The following is a 16,296-nucleotide window of genomic DNA, read 5'->3' as shown; positions in this document are numbered from 1 at the left end:
TAGCATATACAATAGAGATCTTATTTAATTTAGGTACTGGTATTAAGATACTGGAATGAGGCATTCTAGTGGCAAAACACCAGGACGGTTTAATTTCCAAAGCCTCAGCACCAGGGGAACAGAATAAACTCTTTCACCTAGTCTGTTCAGATACTAGGTTCCTCCTGCTAGTATCCGAATTTTGGACAGAAACAGAAAAACCATACTGCACTCCGTGGAAGAATTAATAACCATCTTCAGCACAAATGAGAGGTCAGTTCTGGTTATACCTTATTTCAATGGAAGATTCAGCTTCATTGCACATATTTTTAAATAAGATAAACAGCCAAAGAAACAGAGTTGGAATGAAACTGTACAGAAATACTGATCACAGAGACTTTAATGTGAGTGCCAGGGTTTGTGTGTAAATATCTATGTATGTGCATGTGTAAGCAAATCTCAGATATGAAGAATGTGAGCATAGGAATAACACCTTCAGTACTCCAGCTAGGCAGGCGTGAGCTGTCAAGGAGTACCTGTGGTTGATCTTACACCTGCTTTCCCACCAGTCTGCTTGAAGATGAACAAATAAGCACTCTTTTGGAAGCTTCACCCATGTTTAACTTCTCTTGATTTTATCTAGAAGCCTTCCTTCTTTTAAGAACACACATCTGAAACTTCCCAGTATTTTCCTCCTGAGTGTTCAGTTTCTTCCAAAAATTACCAATAAATTTTGTGACTGAACACCTTAGGTTATTTCTCCTCAAACTGCAATACATTATTTTCTAGTGAAGAACAACTGCATGCTCAACAAAATAATCCATATTGGTGAAGTTCCTTGAACACTTTGCAATATCAAAACCAGCATGACCTCCATATCATAGAATCATAGAATCATAGAATCATAGAATCATAGAATCATAGAATCATAGAATCATAGAATCATAGAATCATAGAATCATAGAATCATAGAATCATAGAATCATAGAATCATAGAATCATAGAATCATAGAATCATAGAATCATAGAATCATAGAATCATAGAATCATAGAATCATAGAATCATAGAATCATAGAATCATAGAATCATAGAATCATAGAATCATAGAATCATAGAATCATAGAATCATAGAATCATAGAATCATAGAATCATAGAATCATAGAATCATAGATTTACGTATTTGCACCCATTACCCCGTTGCCTATCACAGGTCATCACTGAAAAAAGCTTAATTCCATCTTCCTGACACTCACCCTTTACATATACATTTACATATATATACATATACATTTGTAAGCATTGATGAGGTCACCCCTCAGTCTCCTTTCCTCCAGGCTAAAGAGACCCAGCTCCCTCAGCCTTTCCTCATAAGGGAGATGCTCCACTCCCCTAATCATCTTTGTAGCCTTACTCTGGACTCTCTCCAGCAGCTCCCTGTCCTTCTTGAACTGAGGGGCCCAGAACTGGACACAATATTCCAGATGCGGTCTCACCAATGCAGAATAGAGGAGGAGGAGAACCTCTCTTGACCGACTAACTACACCCTTTCTAATGCACCCCACAAGTTTATTTTGTACATCTACTAGTCCTTCTACTTAGCGAACAATTGGACATATTTCTGGGAAAAGGCTATGACATCATGGCATAACTGGTGGTGTTTGGGTGCCTGCAAAAGGACAAAGAGAAATCTATGACCTCTGATCACGGAACCTCTATTTGCTGACCTCCACTCAGTCTATCTAAAGATCTGGCTCGCTCCTCCCCACATCAGATCTAGACACCATTAACTCTGGATTCCACTACTTCTAGAGCAATCAATGACAACCGTCGGTTTTCCTTTAAAACACAGGGCCTAAGTAATTTCTAAACTTCTGTCCAGGTCAGCAGTTTATTTTCACCAAGTAACACACAGGACAGGTCTTTCATATGCATGACAAAGTAGACCTAAGCTACAGCTAGCAGATGTGTGCCGTGTTTATTAATGTTACATTCCACTCAATGGTGTTTTTGATTACCTTCTGACTATTACTCAGTGGTTCAGATCATAGTAAGCCAATAAAGTTCAATAGTAACATTTGGCATATTCATCCTCATAAATATCATCTTTGCTCTCAAGCTGACAGTCCAACACATGCAAAATCAGGACCCACTGGCATAGATTCCCCCCATTTAGCAACTGTAGTTTTACTGTGAGGGAGGGAGTCATAAGTATTCAAAGTAATACCAGCATATACTGTAATCTCCAGGCCAAAAAAAAAAGGTTGCTCTTGGCTTTGAATATATTCTATAGAATTGTTTTATTCACAAAAACAATTTCTAGCTACACGTTATTGAGCACTGAAATATTACACTATAAAACTGGGCCTTGCTTTGTCCTTTTTTCTTCTCTAGCTACCACTTTGCAAGCCAGAACATGAGAACTACATTAAGGATGGCCAAGAAAACTAAGTCACCACACTCCATTCATCAGAAATGAAAGAGTCCAGAGCTATAAGGGAATGGCTGAGAGGGAAGGCTGCCTCCAGCCCTGCAACTCCATCCCTCTCCAGTTTAACAGCATCTGGCTACAAGTAAATTGGCACATCTGTGGTTTCACCTGCTAGAAAGCAGAAATCTTCACCAAGATTTATCAAATGATAGTGAAAGTTATTAATACAACTCAAGACAAAAAATATCCACCATATCCCCCAGTGACAGGTCATCCAAACTCACACTTAAAACTTCTAAAGATCAGGCTTACATACCAGTATGGAAGGACAGCTCACCAGAAGTGGAAAGGGTACATTCTTTTTAAGACTATATTTTGCTGGTTTTACTATAATAATAATTTTAATGCAATTTAAAAGAATCCTATGCCCATATACCTCTTTCTTAGTTTGTTTTCTTTTTGAAAATCCAAATCATTAGTCAGAAAAAATATGATGACAGTAATCAATGGACAACAACAGGCATTACCAAGTTATTTCTTCAATAACCATTCTAAGCCAATATAGAATTTCCACTGTTACATTAAATTTTGAAAATGCTAATCAGAAATCAAGCTTGCATAAATTTAAGAAAAAAAAATTATCTGTATTTTCTTGTGCATATGTATATATGCACCTGTGTACATACGTGTATTTATACACACACACTCTTTAAAGAGTGTTTGCCCACTCTTCCCTAACCTGGATTGAGTGGTGAAATACTCAAAAATAGACCATAAAAGCAGTTCAGATAAATTAACATGTACTTCATTAATAACAATGAAGAAACTTCTGGTTTAGCCTTAAATACAACAGAATGAGATGTTACCTTAAATTCTAACTTTAAACATTAACATACTAAGTCAACTGCAGTAAAATTACAATGACCAATACCTTAGAAAAACCCCACATACATACCTTCACTACAAAAGGGTCTTTTGATGCCAGAGAAATTCACCGTCTCATGTAATGTTTTCTCTTCTTGACAGTATTCACAGTATGTAACTATGCAGTGCAGTTTCTTATAATCATCAGAACATGCTCTGCTGCAGAACTGATACACTTTGTTCTAAACACAAAGCATCACAAATAGGGTTATTGGATAAAATCTTAAGGTCTGGATAGTGCAACTTTAAATAGTAGTTTGCTATCAAGGTATAACTCTAGCATGCAAAGTAAAGAGAAGTGCAAACACACCATTACAGTATGACTTCTACTATTAAAAATTAACAAGTTTCACTCAAGCTGACACCAAGTGCTACAAATACTTACAATTTCATATGAAAACACTAACTAGAAAACATGCCAATCAATATATCATCTTCAGATACTTCTCTCAGCTCATAAAAAAGTGTAACAATGGTCCTTCATATCTACAGTCATACAGTAACTGAAGATGAAAGCAGATTTCAAACTTAGAGCTGTTCTAAGAAACCAAATATTTTAATTCCACAGATGCTTTATTTGTTACTTACGAACAAAAACTTCTGCTTTTACTCATACTGATGTTAAATGATATTCTACAGAACAAGGTAGATTTTATTAGCCATTTTATAAGGTACTCAAGCTTAAAAAATTAACTAGAAAAAATGGCATTTGAGTTACAGGTTTAAACACTTCATCATTCTAAAAGTAACACCAAAACCCCCCTTACCTCCCATTCCAGTACTTCTGGTTTTGAACAAAAGGAACTTTTGCAATAATTACATTTCAACTGAATATCACTGGGAGAGACAAACTGACCATTTGTTGAAGACTGCACGCTGAGAGTCTGAAAAACATAAATACATACACACATCACTAAAAAGTAAAGGTACTTTTAAAATGTCCTTTTTCAATTAACACTATAGTGTTTAAGAGTTTGGAAGTCCATAAACTCAGCAGTATTTCTGGCAAAAGCACAGCAGGTTAGTCTTTTCCTTTAATTCCTTTTCCCTTATCTTAGTTTTTTGAGTATCCAATCTTTACCCTTGCTTCCACCCTAATTACATTAGGTCATACATCTGTCACCTTACCTCTCTAGTGCCTGTTACTTAAGGGTAGCTAAAAATGCCAAAACGCAGTGTCACAAAACCAAACACCTGTTAATCACAAAACGTGTCTTTTCAGATAAATACATGCCACTTCTTGTCTTACTTTGGTCACAGAAGTTCAGACCAAGACCTACAAACAAATATTTTCAAATCCAAACCTCACCAAGGCAGATTATCAACACCTTACTTAAGCATACCACTTGAAAACACAAATACTGAAGTAAAAGGCCTTCAGTGATAAAATCTGCATCTGATCACACAAATAGAAAACTAGCTAGTAGTCCGAGCTGGCCTCAGTCACCACGGCAAGAAGATCAAACATTGTTCAAACAGCCAGCCCTTAAACAAATAAAGGTTTTCAGATTGACAAAAATACTACAGATTGCATGGGTAGGTATGAGAATATAATTCTGTAACTGAAAAATTTACTTAATGCATCCCTGATTAAATCAGCAGACAATGTTACAATATCTGTGGTCTTCCAGTAGGTCTTACATACCTACAGAACATTGTCTTTTGCATATTTCCTAGATCAAGCAAGATCTATGGGTGTCTTACACATGCAATATTTAAGACAAAATTTGAATTAGCAGTAATCAAAGTTACTTCAAGAATCCAGAGGATAAATTTATGTCCATCTTCTCAACAAACTTTCCAACACACCATTTGCAATATGACAAATACATTTAAAGACAAGTTCTCTTTTATTACTACCTCTCTACCTTGTAACAGTGAGAACATTACAGTTCTGTTACAGGACACTTTATTAAGGCTTCAGAGACACTAAAAAAAAAAAAAAAAAAAAAAAAAAAAAAAAAAAAAAATTATTGTGATAGACTTGATTACCAATATAAACCCTCACATAAGAGGACCTGTACTGCTGAGTGCCTGCTAGCAGTGCAAACAGTACCATTTTATGCAGATGCACCAATTCTGCATCATGAGTTTGCAGACATGAAGTAGTCACACACATTTCCCAACCACAGAGAGGACCTGAGAAGAAAATGCCATATACAGCAGAAATGTTGCCACCTTTATCTCAACAGTCCACTGTCCCATAACAATTCAACAGAATCCGATGCCCACATACACTATTGTCCTATTTTTCCCACTATATGCAGCAAATGTCCCAGTGGGTGAGAGAGGTTTGTTAAGACTTTGGCTGCACTAAATAGGCAGCTGAAGACTTGTACTAAAATAGGAGCCACGAAAGCATTTCAAGCTCAAGGTCCAGTCTGTACATTTCTGCATCTGCAGTATTCTTCACAGAGCAAACACCATGCTCAACATGTGCTGCTAAATGAGTTATATAAGCACAAAAAAAGTCCTAGAAGCTCTGGTTGAAAACAGGAAGAAATCAAGAAGCAGGTATACCCACCACCTCCACTTCAGGAATGAAGGAAATGTTAAAGAATGAGATGTGACCACTGACAACAGCGGTAGGAATGAAGATGAAGTATAATGAATGCTCATCAAATGGAAAGCAACTGTATATTTTGATGTCTGAAATTACCTTTAAATATTGGACCAAAATATTCTATTGTGAAGGCTACAAGTTTGAAGTAAAATATTTTGATTTTTTGATGTATGGTACTATCAGCTTCTTTTGTTTCTTTTCCCAATTTCTTGCTGTCTTAGAAATTTAGGCCCTACAGGGGGCTGAACAATAACAAAAGGTAGAGAAGAAAACTGTTTCAAAGTCCGTTCTTGCATTTTAAACTTGTTTTAAAGAATACTTCCATCTAACTGTAGATTAAAAAGAATCTAAACAATTTAAGCGTTACTGCTTCTAAAACAAAACCAATGTTTTTTATCATAAACTCCTAAGGTCAGCAAAGCATCGTCCCATAGAAATCAGTAAAGAACTGAATTCTTAATACTGAAAGCTCTAAACCAAGCAGAAGATGGCTGTAAAACCAACAGTTAGTCACGAGATAATTCTGCTTGCCTCCTTAAAGTTTCTATCATCTTGCTTACAGTTAAGGACTGCTTCTGTGTTGTATTTTAATGAGTCAAGGTAACATGCACACAGTACTGTCACCACCTTGCTCTGCCTCTTAACTTACAAGATGCTTAGAAAAGATAATATCTTTAGGAATTATTTGGGAGCATTGTTACACACAAAGAATAATGGTGCATAAAGATCATAAATTCATTAAGCCCTTTCACAGGTCATCCCAAACAGTAAGGTTTTATCAAGGTTGTGCTTTATCAAAAGTATCTTTGATATCATATATGTAGACACTCTTTTCACTATCTTACATTCAATTAAAAAATAGTTATTTTTAATCTGACTTTTCTTGACCCTGCCCTGAACAACTAGAGCAAGGGAAGTGCCAAGCCAGGCAAAAATTACTGTAAAGGCCTTTCAGCTTTCAGTACAACCACCTCAAACTACTTCAAGCCACCAAACTGCTGATGAACGGTAGGCAGACAGAGCCTAGGACTCTTCTGAGGAGACCACTGTAGTAGTACAGCTTCTGGCACACACCTGCCACTGCAGGTCTTTACTCCAGCAACACAAAACCAAATCGTGGAAACATTTATTTACATAAATGTACATGTGGACGGGCTAATAGGTAGCCAGACCGCAGTAATTTTTTTTTCTAGTTGAGAAAACATAGCTTTATTCTTTTAAAGTTGTTCTTAACATGAAGAAGAGAAGCAAATACGTACAAGGAATCTTTTACATATGGTCATCCACTAGGACTGTTCCACAAGCAAAATCAAGGGCACTAAATTAAATGGGGAAGGAACCAAATACTCCCCTTACACTCATGCACACACAGACCTTTCAGACTCATTGTGGAAGCCAGAATTTTTATTATAATCAAATTTGAAAAAGTATTTTTGTGGCAAGTATGCCAAGGCTCCTCCACACTCCCCACTGCAACATACTCCTTTTTAAAAAATATATGTGTGTGTGTGTGTGTGTGTGTGAGAGAGAGAGAGAGAGAGAGATGTAATGTATGTAAACAAAGAATATTTACAGACGCTGTAATGATGGTGAAAGAACAAAACAGTAGTAAATAACCAGAGTGAGTAACCTGCTAAAAAATATTGCATTTGAAATTCCTACACACACTGGTCCCACAACTCTCTAGATACACCCATAAATGGGGATTTTATTTTGTTTTAAGTCAAAGCTTTAGCACACATCTATCAAAATTTTGCACACATGATTATGCTTTGTAAGATAGCTTGTACATTAAGACACTTAGCTGCTAACGTTGAACATTTGAACTACAGCCTCCATGTTCACAATAAATAAAATAGCAGGTTTTTTTTCTTTAAGTTCAGAGCAAGATTTTCAATGATAGCAAAACTGGCTTAAAACAATATGACTTTCGAACATCTCTATCCTTAACTCTGCAATAACATCCTCCAAGACAGAGCATGAAAAAAAGGCAAGGTACAGTCACACTATTCTACCACCAACTACCAAACAAAAAATCACATCAAGCAGATTGTTCTCCCTCTTTTACTCTCTTTCTTACAAGGATGAATGCTCTTGCAAGCTGTCTGCACAAAAAAAAAAACCAAAAAAACCAAAAAAAAAAAAACAAATATGGACCCAAGTTGCACAACAGGCAGCTCACCTGAGTCTTTAAAGTATTTTAATACATTAAATCTGTTAGTAAAAAACCAAAAGGTTATGAATGAGATAACATGGCAATCAACACTAAACTACTGTAAAAAATTGGGAATTTAAATATTCTGACCCATTTGTAAAGCAAAATGACAAATTCTTGCAGAAGGGAGATAGAGGCCTGAAATGGCACTTATTTCTGTTCTGAGAAGGGTAACCTCTAACAAAGAAAAACATGCACAAAGAACAGACACAGTAAGAAAAAGAGGTTAATACAGTACCAGAAAATTTAAACAGGATTTACCTGTAGTGGTAAGCAGTTAAAAATACAGAGTACCACAGTAAATCAGCTATTTTTTCAAAAGAACATTTCAGAAAGCATTGCAAGTGACCAAATGGGTTAAACTATTTTTTCGATTTAGGTTCAATGCCTTATGCACTCTTAGGCATTAGAAAAAAGGCTCGAGGGAACACTTCCAGTCCAACGCTTGCATTGTGCTATAGTGTCCTCTACACACAAACACCTCATAAATAGAGCAAAGGAGCTGTTCTCCTACAGTTGACTCTTACCTAATGATGAACACATTTTATTCTTCTAGACAGTGATAATATGAACACTATCAAAAGTTAGAATACCACACAGATGTTTGAGCAAATTAACTAGAAGCAAGTGACCACCTACCCATTCTTGGACTTTACTGTGAACTCAAAGATTGCACAACTGCTCTAATTAAAGTCCACTACAACATTAAAGGGAGAGATCTACAAAATGGAACAGAAGCACCAGCAAGGTCTGAGTAAGATGAGAAACCCACAACCAGTATCAACTGACCTGACAGTTCTAGTCAATAATATTGCCTAATATTGACTTATCTGCAAATCCCAGAAGACCCAGACTGTATTTGTCATTCACTAGTTTTATTTTTCTCACTCAAAAAGTAGAAAGGGTTTGTCCTGAGAGCTCTTGGGGCTACAATCAACTGTAAGATCACGTAGAATAAAATAGTTGCCAAATGGATTGGCAAGAAGTGCTACAGATTTGTTACATACTCACAAACTGCATCTATTTCATTAATCAGTTCCACTGACAGACATCTACCAAATTGGTTAGGATGGAAGCACAGAACAGGGCTGGGGGAAGTTCTACCCAGGGTACATTAAGGAAGCAATTAAGAAATTGATTTGCCTTCCACTTGACAGGAAACAGCAAAGTTTAGTGATAAATGGGAAAACCATGCATAGGTATAACTGTGCAAAAACACATGAGGAGGCAATTATCAATTACACAGTGCACATCTGGGAAAACATTTTACATACAAAAATTGAAACATTTCCTTTAAAAATGTTCTTTGATCACCTAGAGATTAATCACTGCAACACATTTTACATAAGCTTTTACCTTAAGTCATATTAAAAAGTGACAATTTCAACAAGCATAGCAGCCTCTTCCAGAGTGCCCACCACTATGCTCGTAACACTCCAGTTTCTAGACATAATTTCAACAGCTAGTTTCATCCACAAACATTCTAATGGCTTAAGCTCTAACCTTTAATTTCAGAGACAGTCACTATTCCCCAAGACACACTGTTGTTAATACAGTACTGTGTTACTGTACTTAGTATAAAGAGATTAAATTTGTTGATCTTCAATGCAAAACAGCAAGGCTCATCTCCATAAAGAGGCTAGGATGGTAAAAATAAGATGAGCAGTAATGCTGCTTTGTGTCGTCTTAGAGTATCAAGGAGAAATGGGTTGTTACTACCTGATTTTATAAGTTTAAGTTAGCTATCGTTATCATTACAAAACGGTACTTTGAGCAAAGAAATTGTTATGAGCCAGAAGCACCTACTATGTTAACTCAAAACATATATATATATATATATACAGGCAAGTTAGTTTAATAAGCAAATACTTCAGACAAACACAGGTACACAAATGTTTAGGGAGGAAAATTTTAACACAACAGCTAACCTGAAATTTAGCTACACAACTGGAACTGCAAAAGTTGTACAGTTTTCCATCAGGCATTGTGGCTTGATATTGAGGTAAAGAGTTTCTTTTACAAAAGTGGCAAACAATTCCCATACCTAAAAGAAAAACGTAGTTTACAAACAAAATAAACACAAAATAGGAGCGTAAAAAAAAATACTGGATTACAGGTCAGCTCGTCCCATCATTTCATGTAAAAACCTAAGATCGTCTGCTTTCCAGCCAGCTTCTACAAGTCACATAAACCAAAAGAAACTGCAGAGGTTTTGCTGAAATCTTCCATAAAGACCAGCAGTTAGTAGGAAATTGCACCACCCTCTATAAAGTTCACTAGAACAACTTCAACTTTAAGCTCGATGAATTGAGATCTATGCTTGTTTTGCATATTGATGAACACAGATGTTATTTACCAGTTCCTTTTGCCCAGATTAAAATATTTTACCTAGAAAATATCCACATACATTGTAACTGCCTCTACTCTTCTCCAGTTGTTGCTTGAGATAAAATGGGGTGGGGCTGGATCACAGAGAAGAGAATATTAATTCATATGCATGAAAATTGTACTATCATTCTGTGACATATCAGAGCACATCATGTGTCAATTTTTTTTCCCCAGAAAGCCTTAAAGCAACATCAAACAAAAAGGCCAGTGGGGAAAATGATCCCTCATGGGTCCATTTAGTAGTGCTGACTATTGAGATGTTTTTCTTTCCTTTTCTTTTTTTTAATAAGTTTAAAAACCCCATGATGTCACACCTACATAGATTAATTCTACAACAAAAGTCACCCACCCCCAGTGTTCAAACTTAAAAAGAGAAGTCTGCTCTTATCAGTGATGAACACCCATCATCCTTTTCACTTACTTTGTGATTTTGCATATTTTGGTTTGTGTGTGTTCATGCATGTAGTTGAGCAGTATGGCTCCATATATCCATTAGGTCCTATGCACTGAGTCATGTCAAAAAATCTGCACTGAGCTCTGCAGCCAGTACAAGATGTTAATTTGCCATATTTCTAAAACATAAAACAAAGCAAAACCATGTATTAGTTAAAACTATGTTTAGCTTCTACTTTTAAGTTATGGTATAACAAACACAAAGGAAAACTTCTTTATTTCTGCTATTTGCACCCCACCAGAACCTTCCTGTATTAACTAGCTCCCATGATCATCCCCCTCAAGAGCATTCAGCACTATGGCTGGGTCTCTTCATCCTGGGGGGAAGCTGGTTAAAACTAAACTTCTGTGTAAAGACAAAAGTCAAACAGTCGACTAAAAAAATCCAAACAACCAAACAAAAGCAGCCACACCAAACTTCACCACCAGCCAAGAGTGAACTGAATTAAGTTCACAAGTTTTGCCGAGTTGGACAGTTTGAAACTGTTCCTCTCTCCTAGCTGGTGGTAGGAAATTAAACAGGAGCCTGGAATGGTAAAGACGAAGAATAAGTGATGGTGCTAAACTCTGAAAAAAATCTGTATTTTCCAAATGATAATATCCTTGATACAATCAAGTATGAAGTTTAGCACTGTCTTGGTAACAGCACTGTTGGGAGAACCTTGTAATTTTACAACCCTCCTAATTCCAGTCCTCCAGACAGGAGACACTTCAGAGTTCCTATGGTCCTCATTGAATCCACTGAGGAACCCTGACTCCACGAACCTGGTAACAGACTCAGTTTTGACATCTCCCAACACAGCAGTCAATCAACAGTTCTCCACAGAAGTGAACAAATGTTCTATGAATAGCATAAAGTCACAGCAAGCAGAAATACCAATAACAGCTTCAAAACACAAAATTCATACTTCTGACCTACTATGTCCATTAAAACAGTTAGGCAAATTATCTCAAGCACCACAGAACAAGTGTCAGAAAAAAATGTCTAGGCACCTTCCCTACCCATAGAAATACTACCATGGCTTTGACACCAATCACAGAATTCCTCATCTGAACAGTGAGGAGTCAGTCTCCCATCAGACAGACTCTCTCCTTATTGCTACTAGAAAATACTCTATTTTAGGCACTTAAGTTTTCTTCCCTTCTATTAAGGAATGATTTTGAGCACTACCTCTGGCTATTTCCCTCTTCTCAAGGACTGAAGGGGGAAGGAAGGGGAAAACATATTTCCCAGGTGCTTCACTTTGTTCAAAGTATCAGAAGCTTCAGTAGGTATTTTTGCTTTTCCTAACATTAACTATTTACATTTGAAAACTAGCTAAATCCAGTCTTAGAGACAGCTAGAGAAAAAGCCTGACACAACATGTATCATCTTCTGTATGTTAAAAACATGTACAGTGAAAAGCAAAAATACATATGCCTCTGCCACAAATCAGGTGTAGCACCTTACAGGGATCAGAAACATTTCAAAACACCGCAGAATTTCACAATTTACACATGCTGCTTTGATGAAACCTTTGCTGTGGATTTCCTCCAAAAAAAGGAGTGGCAAGATATCAGGCTCCTCCCTAGAAGAGGCCATTTTATACAACCCCAGAACCCTTCTTTCCCATCTCACTTAGTTTTTTCCTCTTTGCCTTTAAAAATATTACCCAGAACCTAATAATCCTCCTCATCAGCCACAATATTGACAAACTCCACACTAAGTACCAAGACCAAAATGTTGCAATTATACTGTTCTGTGAGTTGAAGCTATTCTTTCATATTCATTCATATCTTCTGACAGGCCAACAGAAAAGAGCTGGACACCAAGAATACTTTGAGTTATATTACCAGTGAGAACACAGGAGATCACAATTTACAAAGAACTTGACTTCTTGGAACAAGGTTAATGGACAACAACCATAAGGAAAAAAAAAACCAAAACTGTGTGTACACATAGCCTTGGTACTCCTAGAATAAACAAAAATGTTAAACTAGAAGCACTGATGCAAATATACCGACAAGAACCTGAACAGAGAGCGCTCAGGAATATAATCAGAAAACGATGTACAGGTAAATGGGAGCTTTCACAAGTTCTAGGTGCAAAAATCAAATTGAGGTCATGATGACTTCAAGAGACAGCAAGATCAAAATACAGGTTATAATAAGTGAATTTACAGTAAGCTGATCAGAGCATAATTGGAAAAGACTCATTTTGTCAACAGACCACATGTTCTAGCAAAAGCTATTTCTACTTTCAGGGTATTTATGTTAACCAGCATCTCAAATATCATTCACTCCTGAATTTCAAACATCCTTATACTACTGGAATTGTTTACTGATTTCAGCTGGGATCTTTCCAACTTAAAAGCTAGAAGTGGACTCTATTAATAGCTAGTAATAGTCTAGCAAACCTAGATGTAAATTATCAATTCTACAAAGAATGTAGATTTAAAAAAAATACTATCAGTGATGTAGGAGATTCTGTGTGTAAACACAAAAGCATAACAGCAAAGCTCTCACTTTGTTTTTGTCATAGCAACTAAGAACAGTATTTTGAGCATTTCTGCATTATTAGAAGTTTAATCATGTTGCTACACAAGTGAAGGAGACAGGACACCAGTGAAGAAAAAAGAAAAGTTAAGCCACCTGAAACTTCATTGCTCCCAAAACCTCAATCTCCTTCAAGGTTTTTCCTGCGTTTTTATTACTCTCGACAGCACTCCCTAAACTTGGAAAAACTACTCAGAAACCCAGAAGTACAACACTGCCATTAAAAGAAAAATAAAATAATTAAAGCATACCTTAAAGTATTCATCAATCAGCATTATACAGGTCTCTCAAACACTTTTTATGTCTAACTCAAAAGCTTCCTCCACTGACAACATCAACAGAGAACCTCATCCTGTAACATCCCATGGTTTTAGACAGCCATAATGCAAACCAAGAATCTTCTCTTGTTCTTCAGTGTCAACTTTCCAGACGAGACACTCTCTCTTCTCAAGGTTTTCAAGTAACTTACATTTCTGCTCTCACATTCATCACATTATCTTTCATCATCTCTAAGAATCTGCATTATGAATTTCGTTCTGTAGGAAAAACAGTATTTGAGAAATAAATAGAAGATTCACTAAAACTAACAACTATGGTAATACCTCGCGTCAAAGAGCATTCTTGCAAGGCAAGGAGTTTGGGCCTGGAAATACGATGACAATGACAGAACCCAAAAAAGTCTCATGTGGGGCAGCATGGGTCAACCATTTTCTTTTCTAATAAAAACAACTATGGAAAAGTCACAATAATATCAACAGAATAAGTTGCAAAACAAACAAGAGGAGGTAGCTCTTCACACGAACAGCAAGTCAGCATAACTTCACTGAAGAGCATCATGGATAGAAAAACTGCTTGTATGCGTTCACAAGGAGACAGAAGAGATTCACTAAAAACAGCGTACAGGAACACTGCATAAAGTTCAAGAGATCCCCTGACCTTTAGAGAACCAGAAGCTAAGAGAATTCTCAGGGGAAAATATCTTAAGTACTTGCCCTTCTCTTACTCTTCCCTGCATGCCCACTTACATACACTGCAGGAGCCTCAATACCTGATCTGAACCAAAACAGCTGTTCTCATGCTCTTAGCATAGAAGATTTTTCTTTATAGTTGAATATTTTACCCATCTTCAAGGAAAACTGGATGTTCAGAAAATAAATTAAGGAAAACGTAAAGCTGTGTCAATGTCATTGGTATTTCACGGTAGGAGACAAAGGAAAGAACTTTACTGGTAAAGAGACAAACAGAACAAAGAATATCAAAATCTTCATTACGAAGTAAAGAAGGAATACAAAAAAAACCCAACAAACTAATTTCCTGACTCCTCCTTTTTAAAACACACTGCTGCATTCTTTGTTTCAGAAGCGTACAAGCACAGAATCATGTAGATTAGAGGAGACCTCAAAAGGTCAAGTGCAACCTCCTTCTCAAAGCAGTTCCAGAGGCGGTTGCTCAAAACCTTGTCCAGTCAAACCTGAGCCTCACCAAGGATAAGCATTACAAAACTCTGCAGGATTTTACTGTCCTCACAGAAAATAGCTTTTCTTTCCAAGTCAGGTTTCCCCTCATCAAGTTGTGTCTGTTGCCTCTCATCTTTCCACTGTGCACTTTTTCAAAGAGTCCAACCTTGTCCTCTCTATACCCTCCCCATTAGATAACTAATCCTCCTTGAGCCTTCTCAAGGTTCAACAAACTAAGATCTCCCAAACCTGTCCTACTTTGTCATGTGCTCCAGCCCTCTAAGCATCTTGGTAGTTCTCCACTGAACTTGTATCAGTATGTCAATTCCTTTCATCCTGTGGAATCCAAAACTGGACACAGTGCTACAGGTGCAGTTTCAGAAATACAGAATAGTGTGGGTGCAGGGCACAGAAATGACTTCCCTTGATCTCCTGGCTACACACTTGCTAGTATAGCAATAGGCTGTCCAGAGACACTGTGGAGTCCCTATCCTTGGAGACAGTCAAACCTCAAATGGACATGGTCCTGTACAACCTGCTCCAGTGACCCTGCTTAAGCTGGGGGCTAGACAAGATGACCTCCAGAGGTCTCTTCCAGTATCAAGCATTCCGTGCTACAGCCCAGGACGCAGCTGCCCACCTCTGCTGCGAGGGCACACTGCTAATGTGTTGTTCAACTTCTTGTCCCCCAGGACACCCAAGTCTTTTTCACTAAAGCTGCTTTCTTGGCAGTTACCTTGCATTTCAGATGAAGTACTGGCTTCATCTTGTGCACCCCATGGTATTTCGATGGTAGGCAAAAGTAATTATAAACAGAAACCGGCACTTTCAAACTAGTCTGTTTCAACTTTCCTTCAAAGACAGAATTAACTCATTACCAATCCACAAGAGAAAGTATCAAACATTTTCCTTTTATGCACCACTTCTGGCAAACCAACGTACAGTGTCCTATGAAAACATACATTTGCAGTTCTTTAAGTTTGGTAACAAAAATTTTGAGTAAAACCACTGCCATCAAATAAGTATAGAAAACTCCATCAATCAGGCTACTAAGTACAAAAAAAATTAATCCAGAGGCAAAATTTCTAGTGGATAATAGCCCAGTGCCCTCATGCAGAGTTCAGTGTGAAGCAGTCTGACTACATGTCCTATGAAAACATACATTTGCAGTTCTTTAAGTTTGGTAACAAAAATTTTGAGTAAAACCACTGCCATCAAATAAGTATAGAAAACTCCATCAATCAGGCTACTAAGTACAAAAAAAATTAATCCAGAGGCAAAATTTCTAGTGGATAATAGCCCAGTGCCCTCATGCAGAGTTCAGTGTGAAGCAGTCTGACTACACCCCCCCC

The 16,296-nt window shown here is 37.1% G+C and overlaps 1 protein-coding gene across 1 annotated transcript in view; it reads right to left on the bottom strand.

Annotated features, from left to right (window-relative positions):
- The window catches only part of LOC103776766 (zinc finger MYM-type protein 2-like), a gene marked incomplete at its 3' end in the record, with an annotated part of 33,728 nt that extends 22,714 nt beyond the window's left edge, over positions 1–11,014 (bottom strand). Inside the window, exons 1-4 of the mRNA XM_008944292.1 lie at positions 10,921–11,014; positions 10,040–10,155; positions 4,101–4,217; positions 3,365–3,515 (exon numbers count right to left, since the gene is read on the bottom strand). Of these exons, the coding sequence (XP_008942540.1) occupies positions 3,365–3,515; positions 4,101–4,217; positions 10,040–10,155; positions 10,921–11,014 (478 nt within the window). The remainder of the gene's footprint in view (positions 1–3,364; positions 3,516–4,100; positions 4,218–10,039; positions 10,156–10,920) is intronic.
- Between the last annotated feature and the right edge of the window lie 5,282 nt (positions 11,015–16,296).

Source organism: Merops nubicus, unplaced genomic scaffold, assembly GCF_000691845.1.
Source record: "Merops nubicus isolate BGI_N331 unplaced genomic scaffold, ASM69184v1 scaffold7917, whole genome shotgun sequence".
NCBI lineage: Eukaryota > Metazoa > Chordata > Aves > Coraciiformes > Meropidae > Merops > Merops nubicus.
This window is presented reverse-complemented; position numbering and strand designations above follow the sequence as displayed.